Here is a 23,062-nt window from a genome sequence, read left to right as displayed (position 1 = left end):
CAACTGCGACTTTTAAGTTTCTGATGGTTGGGCTTTGAACACAGTTGGCTTTTCGTATATCTGATATAAAAATCTGTCGAATAGAAAACTAACAGCAGTCCAAAAAAAGCCAGGCAAAATTTCACTAATTCTTTTGAGTCTCAGCTTTAATTAAGGACTAAAATGATCCTAGTGGGCGATTTTCCTAGGAGTGAAGGAAAGAATGCCATTGGTTGATTTGACTGGACTTTAATGATACCAATGTGGTAGCCGTCCGTTCAGAATGGCTTTGAGCATGTAGGATTACAGACGTTTTAGTCTTGAGAAAGTCAGTCCTACAAGGTGATTGTCTTTTTTGTGGCCACTGGCTTAGGGCTGCCTTATCCTCTGAACATCTTACTTGCAAGGTGAAACTGCTGGAAGATTTCATTTTCATGTTATGCCATTTTTATTTGTATCTAGAAATTCTTTTGAGACACAACTAGGACAAGGTAGAAATACTATAAGAAAGTTTTGCAACCAATCTTCTGTAATGGGACCCAACCTCTGGGGGATTCTCTTGGAGTTGACATTAACCAGGACAGGCCAGGTGATGATAATGGCTAGAGAATTGGAATGGTGTATCACCTTCTTTCATTACCAAATGATGATATGCTTCTCTTCATTTCAGATTTGCATTAGGCAGTTTGTTCCACAAAAGTTATCATTTTAAAAATGTTAGCAAGTAGATTCTAGGTAGGTAATAAGGCATTCATCTATAAGTTCAGTGATCCTTGGCATCACTAAATTGCCTATTCCAGGGGTAGGCAACCTTGGCTCTTTTATGACTCGTGGACTTCAACTCGCTGGCTCAGGAATTCTGGGAGTTGAAGTCCACGAGTCATAAAAGAGCCAAGGTTGCCAACCCCGTGTCTATTCCATCTACTACTTACTGTTTCATTGACTTTCTAAAAATGGGGTGCCATGCTTCAAAGCATAAGTTCTTATTTAAGCATAAAATATTTATGTAAAATTTTTAGACAATAACATGATAGGTGGTTGCAACCTAATACTTTTCTTAAAACTATGTGACAGTCATTAAGAAAACATGAACTTGCCTGAAGGAAACTCAGAATTGTCTTGCCTTGACTTTCTGATAGGGGGGAAAGGAGAAAATGACAGGCTTTTGAGGTTTGTTATTATAACACATCAGTAAAATAGAGTTCTAATATTACTTGTGTCTGTTTCATGACCACCTTTACCTCTTGCTTCCCAAGAAAAATACTAAAGAGGAGAGTAGGTAGCCGTTTGAAATACCCTCATAAATTTATCTTGGGATAATGACTTTTGGTTTAGCGATCCATATAGCCGTTTTATATGTATGTGTGTATGTGTGTTTGGGGTTTCTTTTTACATATCACCATTAATATTTGGTAAACAGTGTTGTCTAGGTTTGCATTTACAAATAATCACATTTAATTTTTATGGTTCCATATTTCACATAGTAATTTTTCTTGAATTTCTCTTCCAATAATATTCTCTTTTATCAACCTTAAATTAGAACATTTCTTGGTAATTTTTTTGAAAAATAAATGTCTACAAATATCCTCTACTTCATTATTAAGCTTCTTTTCTAATTGTCTAGATCACCTTGTCATAGATCCTGTTTTCAGAGTTCTCATTTAAATTTATTTTCCCCACAATATTCAAAAGAAAGCATTTTTACTTGTTAAAATTTTCTTAGAGTTAATTACACTTATATATTGAAATCTTTTTCTTCATATGAACCATCCCAACACTTGCATTTTTCATATTTTAAAATAGAAAGGAGAAAGAGAATATTATTGGAAGAAAAATTCAAGAAAAATTAAATGCAGCCCTTTTAGGAATGAACTTAAATTATTTATTATAGAATGTGTATGTGTACAATACTTAAAATAGGAGTATGTGCATAAAATTCTGAATGTTCCATTTTCTGAATCAAAAGCAATATTTTAATAGAAGCTGCTTGTTTCTTCTTAGAAATCCATGAAAGGATTCTTTTTTGCTAAGCTGTATTATGAAGCAAAGGAATATGAACTTGCTAAAAGGTAATACATTTGTTTAAATATTCTTCAAAATAACACATAAGCAAACTTTAAATTCAAGAGGCTTCATATTTAACAGAAAAAATCTGGGTCTTGAGAGCATTACATTTTGAAACTCCCTACTGCTTAGTGTGCTGTATGCACTGATTGAGTCACTGCTTCTAAAGGACTTCTGGTTTCTGGTCACCCAGGTTTGTAACACTAGGGCAGTGATGGCGAACCTTTTAGAGACCGAGTGCCCAAACTGCAACCTAAAACCCACTTATGCATCGTCGGGTGCCGGGTGGGTGTGGCCCATTGGCTAGGTGTGGGCAAATGGGGGTATGGCCTGTTGGATGGGCATGGCTGTGGTGGTAACGGCAGACTGTTCAATCAATCAATTCCAATTTTGCAAGATCTTTTTTTTTCCCGCGAGAAGTTGAAATTGACTGATTGAACCTTTTTTTTTTTTTTTTTTTTTGCACACAGCAGCGGAGGCCTAAAGCGAAAAGGTTTTATAAAACCCAGCTGAAGGCCTAGGACTGAGGTGACAGCGCGCGTGCCCACAGAGAGGGCTCTGAGTGCCACCTGTGGCACACGTGCCATAGGTTTGCCACCACTGCACTAGGGATCATTTTGACTCCAGAGTTTCTTAGATTTGATCCTCATCTTTCACATGGTTTTCATATGGCTGTAACATGTCATTGGCATGCCAGTTTGTTGCATGTGTGATTGTTAAAGAGATCTTCAGCAGTGGCACTTGAATGTTTGTGTATCATTTATTTATTCATTTTATTATTAAATTTATTTGCCGCCCATCTTGTATCATGCTGGCCCTTAGGCTGCCACTTGAATTCCTTTTCTGTTTTTATCTGTGAATATATTTTGGACATTAAAAAAAACCATTTGGCTAATGAACATCCATCTTTAACAGACATCCCTTACTCCCATCAGTGTTAAATTAAGGCTTTGTTTGTATTTTTAAGATTTTGTTGAAGATCTAAAAGGGTTTCCAGCTTTTCAATTTATTTTATGGTGCAGTAGCTCTACCACGGTGCTGTCATTTTACTATATGCAAAATTAATGATATACATTACTTAATATCAAGTACTGTGATTTTGGATAACTGAACTGATATAAACCTCAGTGCTGCTAGTCCTACTTTAAAGAGAAATTACAAAACTAATGGTATAATTTGTCCTGACTGATCTGATTTTGTCATCAATTGCCACAATGTTAACATGCTGTGTTTTTCTGAAGGTATATATCTATATATCTCAGTGTCCAAGAAAGAGATCCAAAAGCACACAAATTCTTGGGACAGCTGTACGAAGCGGAAAATAATACTGAAAAAGCAGTAGGCTGTTATAAAGTAAGAAATTATGAGTTTTTCTACATTGCTGTTAGTGGTTAAAGTAGTTTAAATAATAAACTATATTTTGAATATTTCATTTAATGGTAACAGAATTGTTAAGTATACCTTTCTAATACCCGATGCCCAATAAAAGGTGCTGCTTCCAAAAGTGGCAGTACTTAAACATAAAGAGTTTAGTATTTATTTCATCAAAGATTTGTTAAGTGTTCAGTATTTCTCAAGTCTAGAAAATTTGTATCTTGTGGCTCCTCAATGGTGTATAGATTGCCCAAATGTTACTGCAGGTCTCAGTGTTAATAGTAATTAAATTAAGTCTAGGATTTTTTTTCCTGGTCAGTTTACTCTTTTTAAATGCATCCACTGATATTTCATTTGTAGATTGTACATGACTCTTGGCCTGGAAAAGAGTGTACCATTGTTTGGAATTCTTTTGTAAAACTATATTTAGTATGATGTAAAAACTGCATAGGAAGAATTACAGCCCAATATTAATATTTTCTACCTTTATATTTCAGTCTAACATAATTACACATATTCACATACTTTTAATGCCTCTTTAATGTCTTGGTGTATATTTCAAAACCTAACTGAACACATATTTCATCATTTTAATTGGGGCTTTAGCGTTCAGTAGAATTGAATCCAACACAGAAAGACCTTGTATTGAAGATTGCAGAACTGCTATGTAGTACTGACATTATTGATGGAAGAGCAAAATACTGGGTTGAAAGAGCAGCCAAACTTTTTCCTGGAAGTCCTTCAATTTTCCGGTTGAAGGTAATTTTTTTATATATATGTATGTAACATGACATCATTATATAATCCCCAAGTGGTCTCAATATTTTGGGGGGCATTGGATTGTATGTTGCTTTAGTTTAATTCCTGTTTTGATTATAACATATTCATTGATAACTGCAAGATTGCAGCAGGCAACAAATAAATGATAGTGTATAGACTGAATGTGATAAACACAAGTTTTGATCAGAAGTTCCAGATGTTATAAGCAAAATTAAATCTGGCAATAACCTAATGGTTTATCAAAATTGCTTATATAATCTGGAGATTTTTTACTAATTTTGAAAAGCAAATTTAGTGCTACATAGCAATAATATTACCTCTTCAAACAGCAGTGGATTCCTTGATCATTTTTATGTTGTAATCAATATTAAAAACTATATATTTAAATGAGTATATTTTAACTGCCATTTTCTAGAAAAAATACCCCAAAATGATATTATTTATTTTTCAAATGGTCATGCTTTTAAAAAATGTCAAAACTCTACCTTTTTTATCTTTGGTACAGGAAAGCCTCCTGGATCGTACAAGTGAAAATGGATGGAATCAACTTTTTGACTTGATTCAAACAGAATTATACACTAGACCAGATGATGTATATGTTAATATCAGATTAGTAAAATTATATCGGTCAAATAACAGGCTTGGAGATGCTGTGGCACATTGCCAGGAAGCAGAGAAGAAAATATCCTTACGGTCAAATTTGGAATGGTGTTCCTGTGTTGTTCAGACATTTAAGGTTTGTTTACTTGTGTTCTTACAGATATTGAAAAAAATATTCTGTAGGAAATATTCTAGCATTCATTCTTGCTTTTGCTTGAGCAAGCAAATAAAGATAGTTTAGTTTTACATAGCTACAGTTGTTATTGTGGTAATAATATCTCGTGGTTATTCCCAGATGTTGTTATTTCAGTTCTTAAATGGCTTGGTAGGTTAAAGATGTTTTGAACTTAAAGCTGCCAATTCTAAACAGTATGGCCAATGGTAAGTGATTTATGGAGCTGAAATATAAATATCTGGGAAACATCCATTGCCTGTCTACCCTAGAACATTATGCAAAAAAGGTTGAATTTATAGCCTGAAGCAAAAGCATAAAACAGCTCTAAAACTGAATATCAATGAATTTATGAAGCATCTGTGGAATGTGTTTGGGGCTATTTTTTTCCTGCTTGCAGTGCTTGGGATCCAGGATATTTTACTTTATCCTGTGTAAGATAGAATTTGTTTCCATGAGCTACATTTTGGTTGACCCTAAGCTATTGAGGCAGATATATTAGCATTCCTTTGTTTCAGATGAGTCTATTGGGAATAACACTCCTCCCAGACCTTAAATGTTTCTTAGGCATTTAAATAGAGTAGTGAGGCACAGTTCCAAAAGTCAGCTTTTAGCTGTCCCTTTAAAAAATAATTTCTATAACCTGCATATCCAGTTACTTTATATAAATATTATTGAATTGATTCAGAGTGAACTAAGGTCTGTCTTTGCATAATGAAATGTAATGAAAATCTGATGTTTAAATGTTGTTTCTTACTTTGAATTATTTCCTATAGGAATATCTGGAATCTGTAGAGGACTCTGAATCAGATAAAACTAGTTGGAGAAAGATTCAAAGGGATCTTTTACTGGCATACTGTAATCTGGTAGTAATGAAACTTTCTGCTAGAAATGTAAAAGAAAGTAGAGAATCACTTGAAAGGTACTTCACTTTGCATATCTTATAGAACTCTTCAAATTCTGTCCCTTTTTGATCCAGAAGCAATGTGTTTCTATGCTGCCTCTTCAGTAATGACCCTTTGTCCGGTCTAATATTTTATCAATCACTTTTTCATGTTTCTTGGGGGGGGGGGGCGTTGCGTATGTTTCTCTTTATATATTTGCAATGTTGAACCAACTTATTTTTTGTAATATGACCAAATATTTTTACTTGTTACTGTTTTTTTTTTTTTTTGGTTTTTTTGGTAGCTTTGATCATACACTTCATTTGGTAAAATCACATGCAGATGGAAGTGATGAACTTTCTGTCACTTTCCTGGAGATGAGAGGACATTTCTATATGCATGCTGGAACTCTGCTGCTGAAAATGGCCCAGGAAAGTGAGATGCAATGGAGAGCTGTTTCTGAACTGGCAGCTTTGTGTTATCTTCATGCTTTTCAGGTAAACTGTTTTAAACAGCTCTCTTTTCAGATCATTTACATGGTTTGTATTGTGTATACTATGGAAATGGTGGGGACAAAACTTGGATCAGTCCTTATTTTTGCATACATTTTCTTTTCCAAGTTGGTATATTGACATGTATTGCCTATGTATAGTGGTACACAGAAAGGCACATTTCAACAACTTTAGAGTTTTGCCATACCCATTTCTCTGCCCATTATTTCTCTTCCACAGAAATAGAAAGACAGCAGTTTGAAAAGAGTAGGACTGAGAGTAGGACTTAAAGAAATACGTTCTTATTCACATCCTCTCTGGAGATAAAATTAGAAATGTGAAGAGATTATTTTTTTCTCCCTGATTGCCTCTTTGTATACTTTCTCCAGGCTGAGGCATATATTCTACTCTGGTGTCCAAGCAGAATGACTAGGACAGTGATGGCGAACCTTTTAGAGACCGAGTGTCCAAACTGCAACCCAAAACCCACTTATTTATTGCCGGGTGCCAGGTGGCGTGGCCCACTGGGTTGGCGTGGCTGTGGTGCTCATGGCAGATTGGGTGGGTGTGGTCAAGGTGGGCATGATCACCTCGAGGTTGCTCGTGGGGAGGGACACCTGTGAGGGCCGGGCAGAGTTGGAGGAGATCCAGGTGGTCTCTGGCAGGTGGTCCTGCAGGGTGAGGCAGGGTGGGGGTGCCATTGTCACAGGGCAAGGTGAGGCAGGGGGCTGGGGCGGCTGCTGCGTGACACCATCACCCCCTGCACACAGAGGCCAGCGAGCGCATGGGTGCTGGGATGCATCCGGCCATGCGGGACCTCCGTGAGTTAGCAGGCGGCTGGTTGAAGAGGGACGGTTGCCATCTCTGGGACATGGTGCACGTGCCCACATAGAGGTCTCTGAGTGCCGCATCTGGCACGCGTGCCATAGGTTCGCCACCACTGGACTAGGATGAAACGATGGGAAATAGCTTTTCAGAAATCGTTTGAAATAGTTTACCAGCAAGGTATAAGAAAAAGAATGTCCTCTTCCTGTATCTTGCTGGAAAACCCTCACTTGATGTCACCCTCCCATCACAAGACTTACTGGCCGTACAAAGCCCTTATAAGCAAAAGAATACTGACATCTCCTAAATTCTGCTGAAGACGTTACTTAGCTAGTAACAAAACATTCGGAAATCAACCCACAAGCTCAGAGAATGAACCTTCACCCTCATCCTACAACCAACTACCGATATTCACCACTATCGCAAAGGAATCTCCTGGTTGCAGAAGGATAATGCAACCTAAATGGGGATGTTAAGAGGACAATGCTGGAATGAGAAACAAAAGAGTGTGGCTCATCTCTATTTCTTCTCTTCTTGGATCTATGTGGATTTCTTCTTGAGTCTCTTTATTTGGGGTGGGAGGTGTGTCTTGGTTTATATTTCCTGTATTTTTCCTATGTTCTAAACTTTCCTTAGGCTCTCTTCATTAATTGTGTCTTCAAGTGCAAAAATAATCCTTATTGTACTAAGTGCTCTTTTTTTTTTTATGAGATTGAGATAATTCTGTATCCAGTAAACCTATTGGTTGTACCAGAAAATCAAAATGAGTGCTGTTTTCAGCCTGTAATATAGTAAGGTTTTATGACTGTCCAGAATATCTGAAGTTTGTGGAAAGAAAATATATTTTCCTGCCAAAGGAATTCCCTATATTTTAATTTCTATAATTTCTAACAGGTTCCAAGACCAAAGTCAAAACTAATAAAAGGAGATCATGCTGAACAAGAAAAGTTGGAAATGTTAGCCTGTGACCGACAAAGCCAATCTGGTAATATAAAATTAAAATAGCAGTTTTGTGGAATTAATCAGTGCATCAGGCAAAATATGCAATTGTTGAAAGTTGAGGAAGTTTTAAATAACTGTCACAATTCTAAAATATTAAGGGATTTAATTGGTTTAGAACAGTGGTTCTCAACCTTTTTATACCGGCGACCCCAGTCATAAGCACACGCCGTGCATGCGCGGTGTGCCGCGCATGCACGGTGCCGCCCCCTGCGCCGGCTGAGGCATAGCCGGCAAGGGGCGGTGGCAGGCAGGCCCGGACGCTCCCGGGCGGCCGCAGCAGGCAGGGCGACCACCGGCTGGGCCACCAGCTGGCCCAGCCCAAGGCAGGTAAGGCACCCGCTGGGCCCCACGTGTGCCAGCAACCCTCCCTGTGCCCGCCACTGCCCCACTAGGCTTACCTTGGCTGCCGGCCGTTTGGGGCAGTGGCAGGCCCAGGCACTCCCGGGCGGCAGCGGTGGCGCAGGGCGACCACCGGCTGGGCCACCAGCTGGCCCAGCCCAAGGCAGGTAAGGCACCTGCTGGGCCCCACGCGTGCCAGCAACCCTCCCTGCACCCACCGGCCTCCCACCCCCGGCCCTTTTTTACTTACTTTTTAGTTGCTCAACAGGGAGAGAAGCTCTGCAGACTGTTCCTCTTGCAGCACCGTTTGCAGACTGGGGCTTTTGGCGGGCTCAGCAGGGCAGAGACAGCCCTCGACAATAGAATTAGACTCTGTTCGAGAGAATCTATTCTATTGGCTTTTGAAAGCAAATAGAATAAGAGGGAGTAGCACAGCTAAGGAAAAGGGGGAAAAAAGGTGGAAAAAATGGCGGATCGCGTTGTTTGGCGACCCCCGTGAAATGGTCGTTCGACCCCAAATGGGGTCGTGACCCAGAGGTTGAGAACCGCTAGTTTAGAAAGTGATAAAAATCTAATTATCTTGAGAATAGTCTATCCCCTCAGCGAGAATAGATCACATTTCTATTTGGGATATTTTTAGACTTATATTCCTTACTAATGTTAAACATATTTTAAATTTAAAAGTAAGGTCTCTGAATTGAAGTTACAGAGTTCTAATTAGTTTTTGGTGCAATAGAATCTATTGTAATTAATCACTGTCTCTTTATTTTTCAGGCTATATGCTATTAAACCTAAGCTATGGCAAACAGGACTTTTTAACAGAGGTCGTTGAGTCATTTGCAAATGAGAGTGGACACTCGGCTTTATTTTATGCTCTCTTTGGGGATGCTTTCTCTAAAGAGAACTCATTTCTTGGCACAGATGATATCAAAAATGTTGGTGCACAGACTCCAGAATGCATAGAACTAGCTAGATATGATATTGGTAAGATATTTGATTTGAATGCTTAATTTTTTTAATGTATACTACATACATAAAGTACAGTTAATTAAACTGCGATTAGAAGTATTTTTAAATAAAAATACTATTTTCATCCCTTTATTCTTACGTTGTGTCATATGTCTTCAGAAGTCATATTTTTTTCATAGGTGCCATTAGAGCACATGATGGTAGTCTCCAGCACATCACGTGGCTTGGTCTGCAGTGGAATTCTGCACCAGCTGTGCCAGCCATTCGTAAATGGCTAAAGCAGCTTTTCCATTTGCCCCAGGAGACATCAAGACTTGAAACCAATGCTCCTGAGTCCATCTGTATGCTGGATCTTGAAGTAAGAAAATGTTTTCTATATTGAGTTTACTGAAATATCATGAGCATATACTGTGTTTTTAATACAATTTAACGTGTGTATTTTATGAACAGGTATTTTTACTTGGGGTGATTTTTACCAGTCACTTGCAATTACAAGAGAAGTTTAATACTAAGTATACTGAATATCAGCCTCGATTCCTGCCACTGCCAATATGCAAGCAACTTTGTACTGAAAGACAAAGAGCCTGGTGGGATGCGGTTTATACACTCATTCATAAGCAAGCAGTGTAAGTAGCCTAGCTAGTAGATGTTCTTGTGGATATGTCATAGTAACTTTGATTCAGTGGTCAACATTTGATTTTGTTTCTTCACTCTCTTCAGATTGTTCAGTACAAGTGGGTTTTTAATTTTATCAGAAATTTTATGTTAGATTTGTATTGCACAGTGGTTAAAATGCAGTATTGCAGGCTAACTCTACCCATTGCCACAAGTTCGATCCTGACCAACTCAAGGTTGATTCAGCCATCCATCCTTCTGAGGCCAAGAAAATGAAGATCCAGATTGTTGGGGCAATATGCTGACATTTGTAAATTGCTTAGAGAGTGTTGTAAAGCACTGTGAAGCTATATATAAGTCTTAAGTGCTATTGTTATTGGTCTGGCGTCATAAATAAAAAAAATAGTTGAGAAACCTGCCTTTTATATATTTATGCTATTGGATTTATTTTTTGATTTATATTTTAAAATGGGTGGGCTTGTTAAAGAGAAAAAATAATTTAAATATTACTCAGCTGAATTTTTTTCTGTATCAATATTAATTTTCAGACCTGGAACAGCAGCAAAAGTAAGACTTCTGGTTCAACATGAACTGAACATCCTCAGGGCCTTAGGAAAACATGGTCTTCAACCATCTCTTATAGTGCACTGGGCAAAAAGTCTCCTTAAAACAGTAAGTAGGTTACTACCATTTTTAGCAAATGTAAAGTTATTGTTTAGATTTGTACAATTCATGGATTTAAATGCACAGATGTTTAGACCTGATACAATAAATTCAGATTATTGTAATAAAGGTAATAGATACTGTGTTTTAGTATAACTTATATAATGAGTAATTCCAACAAATTTCTAGTGAGATTTACATATGATTACTGAAAAGAGCAGAATTCACATATATTTCTGCAATGTGGGCAGAATTATGAAGTTATGAGAAATGTGAGCTAGGTAACAGAATTACAACTAATAAAGAATAATCTATTCTCTATTACTCCGTAGGGCTGCAGTCTCAATTCTTTCTATGATCAGAGAGAATACATTGGACGAAGTGTTTATTATTGGAAGAAAGTTTTGCCAATGCTTGAGACAATAAAGAAAAAGAGGAGTATTTCTGAACCTATTGACCCATTGTTCAAACACTTTCATAGTGAAGATATTCAGGTAATGAAGATTAAGAATTTTTTTGGGCTAGGCTTCTTACATCAGATCCCTTTTTTAATGTTATGTCAGTTTCTACTTCTAACTTTACCTGTTTACCTTCCATCCTATAAGCAAAGATTGTTCTCTATACTTTAGAACTGGAAACTACCATATATGCCGGCGTACAAGGCGACCCGGCGTATAAGACGACCCCCCTCTTTGTTGCCGAGTCGCCTTCCTAGAACGTTGTCTTATACGCCGGAAACTACCAGTATTTCCGGCGTATAAGACGACTCGGCATATAAGACGACCCCCGTCTTTGGCGCCGATTTTAGTGCTTCCGGAAGTCGCCTTATACGTCGGCATATACGGTAAATATCCTTCTTGCCCATGTGCACAAAATTAACTATCATACTGCATACAATTTCAGTTATTATCCCGTCATAAAGCACTTACGATCATTGTTTCTCAGCTTTCCTGGATAATCTGAAAAAGTTAAATTGACTGAGGAATGATGTACTGGAACCATGTAGAATTCACAATCATAAGGAATTTTTTGAAGTTTATTAAAATTTGGTATAAAAATTATCCCTGTGTATTATGGGAATTTTATGTTTGTGATAATGTAGAGTATTGGTAAGTGTGTCCTCCATGACTAACTAATGGTTTACCCAAACTGATATCAGTGCTTTCTATACATGAAATTTATGGTGTTGATAAAAAAGGCAAATATATATTCAGATATTTATGTATTGATATGCTAAATGTTAGTGAGCATGATTTCAAGGTCTTTGTGACAGTGAACTGCCCTCCCCTGTATTTAAAGAATGAATTAGAAGTGAAGAACTGTCCATTTTGCTTAATTAGAAACAAGTTTGATAAATCTTCTGCATGTATTTCAGTAGTCCTGGAACCTGCCCATTACAGTCATAAGTTGTAACAGTCATGAAACAGATTGGTCAAAATGTTTTTTGCAGTGATTGTTAAGTGAACAGAGCAGTTGTAAAATGAGCACCGCAGTCATTAAGCAAACACCATGGTCATTAAGCAAACCCATTCTTCACTATATGGTATGGTTTTGCTGAAAACTAGAAGTAATGATTTTCAGCACAATCATTGTAAAATCTGGTTAGGTAATGTCAGGATAATGAAAATAACTGTTTGCTGAGTACCTGAATTGTGATCATGGGACCACAAGGGGATCCAATCTTGGAACTAAGGATTGGGGTCATAAGTCTCCTTTTTCATGTAGGTCATAACTTTGATTGGTCTAGGACTACTTGTACACATTTAGTTACTCTGTCACTGTTTTTTAGGTATCTTCAAGTTACCATAGTTTGACATTTATAAAACATTTGTATACTGATAAATTGTTCAGTTAAAGCTAACAAATTGGGTTTTTTTAGGTTTCTCAGGTTGAAGAATATCAAGAAGAAGCACGTATAGCATTTGCTATTTTGGATGCTGTTGATGGAAAAACCGATGATGCTATGCATGCATTTGAAGCTATTAAAAATGTTGTTGCATATTGGAATCTTGCTTTGGTAAATATGAATTTCAAAATGAGATCTCTCTACCCTCTTTATGAATGGCATACAAAATGACAATCTCTTTTGGTTTGATAGATTTTCCAGAGGAAAGCTGAAGAGATCGAAAATGATGGTCTGTCACCAGAAGAACAAGAAGAAGGCAGGAAATATTTGAAAAAAAGCAGGGATTATCTCCTAAAGATAATTGATGAGAGCTGCATGGATTCATCTGTCATTGAAAAGGTTCATGATTTAGTTTAGATTTTTAGAAGCATTCTTAGGGATATCCCTATGTGGGAACTTTTTAGGTTTGATGATTTAGTAGGCATAATTGTAGCTTCCCTAAAAGAGGCTAATATATGGAAATGGAGTACAAAGACGGATGACATTTGAGCTTCAACATATATTCCTTTGAACTCAATTTCCTGCTCAAATTGAAGCCTGCTTCCCATAACGACACCCAGTTACTTTCACCCAGTTACTTTTCTCAGACCTTCTAAAGTTTGTTTCTTCAAATTAATAGACACCACACAAGAACTATTCCATTTTATGATCATCCCTTCCAAAACCACATAGTCAACATATCTATTTTAAGCTCATCCCAGGCTTTCTTTTAAATAAACAACTTTAGTAGAGCTGCTCCCATTCAGTTTATTCTATATTACATAAGCACATGCATTCTTTCAGTTCTGTACTTCTGTGAATTCCAGTGCTCTTCCAAGATTGTTCAGTGGTCCTAGCCTCAACCCAGAGATGACTTGACTTCTAATGTATTAGATGCTTTAACATTTTGCTGTGGTTCACACATTATAATAACCCATGATGGTTCTTTTGGATTAAAGAAATGTGAGAATCAAGAGATTATGATTTATAAATTATCCTAGAAGTTTCAAATCTTACTAAAAAAAAAGCTGAAAGGTGTAAATTAGAATATTTGCACTTCTGTAAAACCTCTGTGGTTTAAGTGCCTATGATCAGCTAAATGCAGTGAGGTAGAAAATTCTAAAATCACACATGCTTTAATCAAAACAGAACATACAGTTTCTTCAGTTACACAGTATATACTTCCAATGAATCTAAAATCAGACATATACTATAATTTTTCTCTAGTTACCTGTATCCATCAGGACAGTTAAGGAGATGCTGGAAGGCATAATGCAGGATCTTGGAGATAGTGGAGAAGAAAGGAGTCTTGTGAATAATTTGGGCCACCCTGTGGAATCAGAAGTGAAACATTCTACACCATCACCCACATCATTTTCACTATCTCCAAGTAAAAGTTACAAGGTACGTCAAACAAATATTCGAAAGCTAATGCATTTTTATTAGTTTGATTGGTCTAATTGGTTTAACAATTGTTCTTTCAGTTCTCTCCCAAAACCCCCCCTCGCTGGGCCGAGGATCAGAAATCTCTGCTGCAGATGATCTGTCAGCAAGTAGAGTCCATTAAGGTAAACCAAACAATTGTATACTGAGATAAGTTGCAAGTTTTGTTCTAGGATAGCAATATGGTACATTAATGTTATCAGGCAGAACTGAGATGGGTGTCAAAAATTCCCAAAGATGATATGCAAACGATTATATTATCTTACAACATTTATGATTTTTCTTTTTGGAGGATAGTTATTCCTGAATTAAAGCTATTTATTTTAAAATTAGTAGATAAATTATTTAGAAGCCGCAGCTCCTACTTAATCTGATTCAAATGTGACTATTTTGATCACAAATTTGACTAATATAAATACTTTGCTGGACAGAAGAACTAATTATGATATTTTTTAACAATTGATTTGCACTTAGATTTATTATTATTAGTGCTACTGAACTTGATTCCCTGCCTAGACCAATACCATATAGCTGAAGCAACAGTATCCATATTTAGGAGATAGGGATATCTGAAAGCTTGTTGGCTTCCCTTGGATTTTTTTTCTAATACAGAACTATGGAACAGTGGCTGAATTAGTTGAAAAAGAAAGCAGAGAGAAGTAGCTGATGCAGAGTTATATATATAACCATGCCTGTCCCACTGTTTCAAAATGTTACTTGCTGGTGAATGGAGAGGCTAGCTTAGAAAAGAAGGCAAGGACTCCAGAATGGGATGTGGAAGAAGGTAGGGGGATACGTTTTCATGCTCCTTCTTTTGGTGGGCTCCAATTCTGAGAAAAATGAGCAAAATATATTAGAATGGAGAGAATGAGATGAGCACAAAAGATCATTCATAGATTAGATCACTCTCGGACCAGTATTATGGACGCAAGGCTGTATTCCACACAAAATTATACCTGATAACATCTTCCTGTTCTTCAGTACTCCTTATTCCTGTTTAATTGTGGCTTTAAAATGCTCAAATTTGGGTCTAGTAATCCTTAAATGTTGTAGAGTGTTACAGAAAAAGGTAAAGCCACACAGAGGTAAGATTAGGAGAAGAGTTGCCTGTTGCCCCTGAAATTCCCTTTTTTGAGCCTGAATTGATCTGGCCAGCCTAGAAATGTTCAATATAAACAAACCTTTTTAATACCAACATTTTGTGGTGGATTCCACTTTTTATTTTTTCATGATCCACAGTTTATGTGATGATTCAGCACTGCAGCTTTAATGAAAATTTTACCTCCCTAAAGAAGGCTGTATTAGCATATATATGCTCTGATTTCATTTTTCTATCGTATTATGATTTTTTGAAAGTACATTGGTGTTAGGATCATGATGTCAGCCCTCTGCTTTTTCATAGCATGAAATGCAAGAAATGAAACTTAACAACTCTAACACAAATTTATCCAATCGATGGCCAGCTGAAAGCTATGCAACAGAGACAATGCCAGATGGGTACCAGGGAGCACAAAACTTTCATGGAGCACCATTAACTGGCAAGTATATGATGAAAATAAAGAATTTTATTGGAACAGTAGTGTAATAAGCCACAACAGAACAAATTTATTTAGTAGGAGAGACTAATATTGAGATACTATTATCTTAGGGAGAGAAAAAATGGACTGTCAATTTGAGTGGGATGAAACACAGTGATGAGGCCTCTCTTACCATTCAAGAAGCACTTGGAATATGTGGAATAAACAGTTTAGAATTTGTAGATGGAGAACAACGTACTTTTTAAGGTGGTTAGAATACCCTCAGAAATGAAAGAGTGGAAGGAATTATACACATTCACCTTCAGCCAAGGATGCAAGGGTTGTTCTCATTTATAAACATGTAACAGAGTCAGCAGCAAAGGTCCATGAGTGGCTTTTTAAAGTCTGGGAGAAATTTTCTCTTGGTATTAGGTTAGGTTTAAGCTTCCATTAAATTTTTATGGGTACCATTTAGGTGGTTTTTTTTATTAGTAGCATCTTAAGTTTCCTATTATAGTAGGAATTGCCTATTAGGGTACCTCTAAGGGTATTTTTGTTATGGTTGCCTGTAGTATCAAGGTAGGATACAAATTAGGCTTCCTTGAGGTCTCAGGTTCGTTTTGGTGTGAAGGTTGGAGCAAAAGTTAGTTTTAGGATATATTTTTATGGTTATCAGCAGTCTTAAATTCAACTTGCAGTGGGGAATTCTGTCTGAGAATGCAGCCAGTTTACAAAATTTGTTTTGACACTAAAGTTAGTGTAAACGTGGACTTCCTTGAGCTCCGTAGTTAGGTTGATTTGAGGGTTAGCTTTACATTGAGTTTTTCTGATTAATGGTAGATTTAAACTCATGTTACAGCAGGCAGTGCTTTCTGGGAGAACCCATAGAATATATTTGTCAAGGCTCTGGCTAAGGATTCCAACAAAGTAAATACACCAAAGCCATTCCAATCTCTAATGCAAAACTTTATTGGATACAGCATACTGGCACTAAAGAATAGAAAACGGCTCTGGCAATATGGCGGGGAAAAGATAATTAAAAGAGTAAACTTTCCCTCCCCTCTCTGACAGGTCAGGTCACATTGTCCAATTAATCCTCAGGCAGTTGTTATGAGAAGAACATTTCTATTCGCCACAATATTCCCAATGGCCTTGGTTCCCATCCATATAGAATCCACCTATGCATTCAAAACGTCCCCCCCCCCTCGCAACTGTAGGCAAGCTAGAAGCAGCATGGCAGTTCTAATGCAAGACATAGCATGACAATATTTCTTTTGCTGTTAGGATTAGATGCCCTTAGCATGACAATATTTCTTTTGCTGATAGTATTAGATGTCCTTGAGGCCTAAGGTTAAATTTAATGGAATAGTTAGTTTTTTGATCAATATTAAGATTAGTCCAATCTTACGTTTGCTTTCTCTGAACATTTTATGATAATATTTCTTTTGTCATAAGTATGAGAGTAAGAATTGTGATTAGGTTTTCTTAAGAACCAGGATTAAATTTAATGATACTGTTAGTTTTTTGGTTAATTGTTATCGTACTTAGTAGTCATATTCCTATTGTCTCCATTGTACATTTCAGGTAAAGAATTGTTTCTTGGCTAGGCTTCTGTGTGGTTCAAACTAACACTTAAAGGATAGCTTTATGAGTATTTATTAGTATAAATAATCTTAAATTTTTCATATGATAGAGATTGTTGCTAGAAGATTTTAACTTTTAATACCTAAATATTAAATACTGTGTTTAAAATTGAGATATTCAAATTTAGGACTATAATAAACTTCCTAGATGTTGATGGTTCAGGTTGAGTGAAGTTTAGACTAGTAAAAAACCAAGGAAACCTTATTGAAGAATCTAACTGACCCTGAATCTCTCCTAATATCTCCTTGACATATCTTACTTTCCTTCCTTGGATGGGCTTTGGAAATGTTAATAGTTCAAATTGCTGATGTTGAGCTTTTCGATCACAGCATAAAGACTGTTAATCAAAAACTTGATTAGAAATTATTTTCATCTTGGTAATGTAGTCAATGTCAATTGGTCTCTTTATGATAATTTTGCCACCTCACATTTTAGGACTTTCACTCATTTAACTCCTACTCTTTGGAATTGATTTCTCCCTTGAGTTACCTATAGAATTCAAAAGCTTTTTAAAAGTTTAATTTAAAAAAGCCTTTAAAATGTATCTTTTTGCAAGACCTCTGAGAAACTGTAGAAATCTTTTCTATTTGTTTTTTTTTTACTATTTGTTATAGGCTAATACTGAATTTATATTTTATATTATTTCTAAAAATAACATGCATAAATTTATCATGACACTCATTTATATTATATATAATTTGATTTACCTTTATTGTGCTTTATCATAACGGCACACTGAATAAATTGCTGCTATTACTAAAGAGTTCTAGGAAGATTTCTTTGAAGATTGATAATGATATCCCAACAGTGAGGAATTTTAATTGGATAATAGTTTGTTTAAGACGGTTTTTTATTAAAAGAATTTCTTTAGGAAATAAAGAGAATTTAAGAATCAATTTAATTTATTGATATTTTAATCTTAAAGTCTGGCTTAAAATGATCAGAAATGCTGAGTATTAGACTATGCTATCGTATTATGGCATGAAATGGTAACGTAGCAAAATTGCAGGGGAATATGTAAATTTTCTAACTCTGATGTTTTGTGTGTGTTCAGTTGCCACTACAGGACCATCAGTCTACTACAACCCATCACCAGCATATAATTCTCAGTATCTTCTACGAACAGCAGCAACCAATGTGACTCCCACAAAGGTAACATTCAGTGTTTCTGGAAAGGGGGGTAAGCTTCCAATTGTATTGTTCATTAAATCTTTAAAACGTTGAGGCAGTCACATTGTTTGCAAAACACAGTAGAAATTAGCAGAAAATAATGAAAACAAAGCAATTATTTAAAAAATTAAATTTAGTATTCAGTGTTTGATAAAGAATGCATTAAAGCTAACATGGAGCTTTGTTCTTTTTAGGCTCCTGTCTATGCCATGAATAGACTTACGCCCCAGCAACACATATATACATATCAACAGCCCGTGCATACTCCTCCACTACAGAATACATCTGCTTGTATGTTTTCACAAGAAATGTATGGTGCACCGCTGCGTTTTGATTCTTCTGCAACTGGAATTTTGTCTCCACGTGGCAGTGAAGACTACTACAATTATAGTGTGCCACCAACAAGCACAAATCCACCCCTCCCTGAGCCAGGCTACTTTACAAAACCTTCCACAGCACCTCCTGTTTCCAGATCTGCAGAAACAAAGGTGATAGAATTTGGGAAGGCAAACTTTGGACAGCCTCCTATATCAGCAGATGGAGCAAAACCTTCATTAATAACTTCTACCCATCCAACCACTTTTAAATTTAATTCTAATTTCAAATCTAATGATGGTGATTTCACTTTTTCATCGCCTCAAGCTGTAGCACAGCCCCATAATGCAAACTATAACAACAGTGACAGTCTATTGGGTCTTTTGACGTCAGATAAACCTATCAAAGAGGATCAATACTCAGGACAGAAACCACTTGCTGAATATGTCACAGGACAGCGCAACATATTCAGTTTTGGTGGTAAAAATTCTGCTATTTCTTTAACAGATAAAATGGGACAAATTCAATCCAAGGCCTCTGGATTTGGTAAGGATGATATGTACAGTTGTCAAGAATCTGCCAAGCCTGGATTTGGGATGCCAAACTTAGATGGCTCAAACAGAAGTCATGAAACAGATGGTGGCAATGTCCACGGTGGTGATGAAGAAGATGATGGTCCTCATTTTGAACCTGTTGTCCCTCTGCCTGACAAGATTGAAGTAAAAACAGGTGAAGAAGATGAAGAAGAGATCTTCTGTAATAGAGCAAAACTCTTCCGTTTTGACAGTGAATCCCGAGAATGGAAAGAAAGAGGTGTTGGTAATGTGAAAATTCTGAGGCATAAAATAACAGGCAAAATTCGACTACTTATGAGACGAGAACAAGTGCTAAAAATTTGTGCAAATCATTATATAAATCCTGATATGACTTTGAAACCAAATGCTGGGTCAGACAAATCTTTTGTATGGCATGCTTTGGACTATGCAGATGAATTGCCAAAACCTGAGCAACTTGCTATTAGATTTAAAACCCCGGAAGAAGCAATCTTTTTCAAGCATAAATTTCAGGAAGCACAAAATAGTTTGAAAGGTGCTGGATCAGACATTAGTCAGCAAGTGGCTCCGAACATTAGCTCATCAAGAGAGACTGCTACACAGGCTAGGAAAGAGCCTGGTAAAGCTGAAGCTGGATTCTTGAATTCTGGATTTCACTTCAAGAGCGGGGGGACCCCCTTCAGTAGTAGCTCTCAGGTTCCTAGTCCTGACATTAATAGCACAGCAAAAAATGCCAATTCCAGCAGCACTTTCTCAATTACACCAGGTGGAACTATGCCAGCATCTTTTTCATTTGGGAAAGATGTTTCTGGAACACACACAACATATGGCTTTGGAGAGCAGTTCATGTTAAAGAAAGACCAGTGGGAATGTAGCACGTGTTTAGTTAAGAATAAAATAACTTCACAAACTTGTGTAGCATGCCAGTCTCCAAATCCATCTAATTGGGAAGCCCAGGCTGTACTTCCAGAAGAATCATCTGCAGCTTTAAAGCCTGGCAGTGAGGGAGCACAGAATACATTTGGACCCCTTTCTACTGAAGTGAAGAACCAGTGGGAATGCAAGAATTGTTCTCACAAAAATGAAGCAAGTGTTTCTCATTGTAGTAGCTGCAAGAATCCCAGCGGAATCAGCACTCCAACATTTGGTTCTCAAACCGCATTCAAATTTCGGCAAACCGATACTTCAAAAGATATTTCAAAAGTTCCACAGAGTGGCTTTGGGCCTGCATTTATGAAGAAGGAAGGACAGTGGGACTGTAGTGTATGTTTAGTACGAAATGAAGGCTGTTTGCTAACTTGTGCAGCTTGTCAGGCTCCAAATCCCACTTGTGATGCTTCCTCTCTGTCTGCTAATGTCTCACCAGGTGCTTCTGGCTTCAAGAGCAAGTTATCTGAATCTGCTGGCAAACCACAAGAGACAGGTTTTAAATGTGAAATATTAGACAAGACTTTTAAATTTGGCTTTCCCGAGCAAGAAAACTCTCCCTTTCCAATCCAGAGTCCTGCTTCTGAGCCAAAGGCTATAAAGGGTGGATTTAATTTTTCAATGCCTGTCCCCCCAGGAGGATTTAAATTTGGTATTCAGGACTCCAGTAAAGAGGTTGCAAATGCCGAACAAAATAAAGACGTTAATGTCTTTAAAAGTATTGATGATAAAGAGAAGATCAGTGAGAAAGAAACTGAAACACAATTACACAATGCATGTAACAAACCAAGCAGTGATTCGGTTTTTGGTCATCAAAGCAATACTTTCACTTTTGCTGATCTTGCCAAATCAGGTGAAGGATTTCAGTTTGGTCAAAAAGATCCTAATTTTAAAGGCTTCACAGGTGCAGGTGAAAAACTCTTTTCCTCTCAGATTTCTAAAATGTCTCCCAAGATAAATACTTCTGATCTCGAAAAAGATGATGATGCATATAAAACAGAAGATAGTGACGATATTCATTTTGAACCTGTTGTTCAGATGCCTGAAAAAGTGGAACTTGTGACAGGAGAAGAGGATGAGAAGGTATTGTATTCACAAAGAGTGAAACTGTTCAGGTTTGATGCAGAAATTAAGCAGTGGAAAGAGCGTGGTGTGGGCAACTTGAAAATCCTTAAGAATGAAGTTAATGGTAAACTCCGGATGCTCATGAGGCGTGAACAAGTATTGAAGGTTTGTGCAAATCACTGGATTACAACTACCATGAATCTGAAACCTCTCTCTGGCTCAGACAAAGCATGGATGTGGCTGGCTAATGACTTCTCTGATGGGGATGCAAAGTTGGAGCAATTGGCAGCTAAATTCAAATCTTCAGAACAGGCTGAGGAATTCAGGCTGAAATTTGAAGAATGTCAAAGATTGTTGCTAGATATACCACTTCAAACCCCACACAAACTTGTAGATACTGGAAAGACAGCTGAGCTGATACAAAAAGCAGAAGAAATGAAAAGTGGGTTGAAAGATCTCAAAACTTTCCTTACAGATGATAAAACTAAACTCACAGATGAAGAAAAAACTTTAGTGTCTTCCTCTAGCAGTTCTGATCTAGTTATAAAGCCACATGCTGAGAGTACTGGACCTACATTAGAGTGGGACAACTATGACTTGCGTGGCGAAGTTCTGGATGATAGTACTGACAGTTCAGTATATTCAATGCCACGGGCAAGTAGCCCTGTGAGGAAAAATCTGTTTAGATTTGGAGAGTCTGCCACAGGATTTAACTTCAGTTTCAAATCTGCACTAAGTCCTTCAAAATCGCCTTCCAAACAGAATCAGAGTAGGATTTCTGTTGGTACAGATGAAGAGTCTGATGTCACCCAAGAAGATGAAAGAGATGGTCCATATTTTGAACCAGTTGTACCTTTGCCTGACCTCGTGGAAGTAACAAGTGGTGAAGAGAATGAGCAAGTAGTCTTTAGTCACCGAGCTAAACTATATAGATACGATAAAGATGCTCACCAATGGAAAGAGAGGGGCATTGGAGATATAAAGATCTTACAGAATTATGACACTAAGCAGGTTCGTGTAATTATGAGAAGGGATCAGGTGTTAAAGCTTTGTGCAAACCATAGAATAACCCCCAATATGAACATCCAGCAAATGAAAGGTACAGAGCGAGCCTGGGTGTGGACTGCATGTGACTTTGCTGAAGGGGAAAGAAAGATGGAGCTCTTGGCTGTGCGATTTAAACTTCAGGATGTTGCTGATTCATTTAAGAAAATTTTTGAGGAAGCAAAACATGCTCAGGAAAAAGACATATTAATCACACCACTCTCTTCCCGTATTAACAGCCCTGAGGAATCTCCCTGTGGAAAGATTGCTGTTGCAGTATTGGAAGAAACCACCAGGGAGAGAACTGATTTAAAGGAGGCTGAAGAAATAGATATCGAAGCTGCAGAGACTTCAGTAGTTGAGGGCACAGCCGAGATGCCAATGAAAGCTGTTGTTTCCCCTCCTAAATTTGTATTTGGCTCAGAGTCTGTTAAAACTATATTTAATAACAAAAAATCAAAGCCTTTTGCATTTGGAAACACATCAGCAACAGGATCACTCTTTGGTTTCAGTTTTAATGCCCCTCCCAAGAGCAAAAGTGATGATTCAGTGTGTCAGACCATGAATCCCAAAAAACCAGATAGCTCACAGGATGCTATAAGCTGCAGACATGTGGAACACCAAGAAAATAGTAATGCTGCTAATTGGAAGCCCTCAGAAGGCCAAGGAGAAACCCCAGTGGCTACCTCAAAAGCAGAAGGGGTCTCTAACTTTTCATTCAAAATACTAGAAAAAGGTGAG

The 23,062-nt window shown here is 37.3% G+C and overlaps 1 protein-coding gene across 1 annotated transcript in view; it reads left to right on the top strand.

Moving 5' to 3' along the window:
• Window positions 1-23,062, top strand: part of RANBP2 (RAN binding protein 2) — a 36,193-nt gene that overhangs the window by 465 nt on the left and 12,666 nt on the right. The window contains exons 2-20 of the mRNA XM_039331830.1: window positions 1,981-2,048; window positions 3,285-3,396; window positions 4,024-4,176; window positions 4,703-4,933; window positions 5,746-5,891; window positions 6,158-6,350; window positions 8,064-8,154; window positions 9,285-9,494; window positions 9,659-9,837; window positions 9,930-10,105; window positions 10,643-10,766; window positions 11,090-11,251; window positions 12,637-12,774; window positions 12,856-13,002; window positions 13,870-14,046; window positions 14,127-14,210; window positions 15,488-15,623; window positions 18,301-18,398; window positions 18,611-23,057. Coding sequence (XP_039187764.1) covers window positions 1,981-2,048; window positions 3,285-3,396; window positions 4,024-4,176; window positions 4,703-4,933; window positions 5,746-5,891; window positions 6,158-6,350; window positions 8,064-8,154; window positions 9,285-9,494; window positions 9,659-9,837; window positions 9,930-10,105; window positions 10,643-10,766; window positions 11,090-11,251; window positions 12,637-12,774; window positions 12,856-13,002; window positions 13,870-14,046; window positions 14,127-14,210; window positions 15,488-15,623; window positions 18,301-18,398; window positions 18,611-23,057 — 7,072 coding nt within the window. The remainder of the gene's footprint in view (window positions 1-1,980; window positions 2,049-3,284; window positions 3,397-4,023; window positions 4,177-4,702; window positions 4,934-5,745; window positions 5,892-6,157; window positions 6,351-8,063; window positions 8,155-9,284; window positions 9,495-9,658; window positions 9,838-9,929; window positions 10,106-10,642; window positions 10,767-11,089; window positions 11,252-12,636; window positions 12,775-12,855; window positions 13,003-13,869; window positions 14,047-14,126; window positions 14,211-15,487; window positions 15,624-18,300; window positions 18,399-18,610; window positions 23,058-23,062) is intronic.

Source organism: Crotalus tigris, unplaced genomic scaffold, assembly GCF_016545835.1.
Source record: "Crotalus tigris isolate CLP2741 ecotype Arizona unplaced genomic scaffold, ASM1654583v1 scf7180000024438.1716836, whole genome shotgun sequence".
Lineage (NCBI taxonomy): Eukaryota > Metazoa > Chordata > Lepidosauria > Squamata > Viperidae > Crotalus > Crotalus tigris.
The sequence above is the reverse complement of the archived record's forward strand: the minus strand, read 5'-3'. Positions and strand labels throughout refer to the sequence as shown.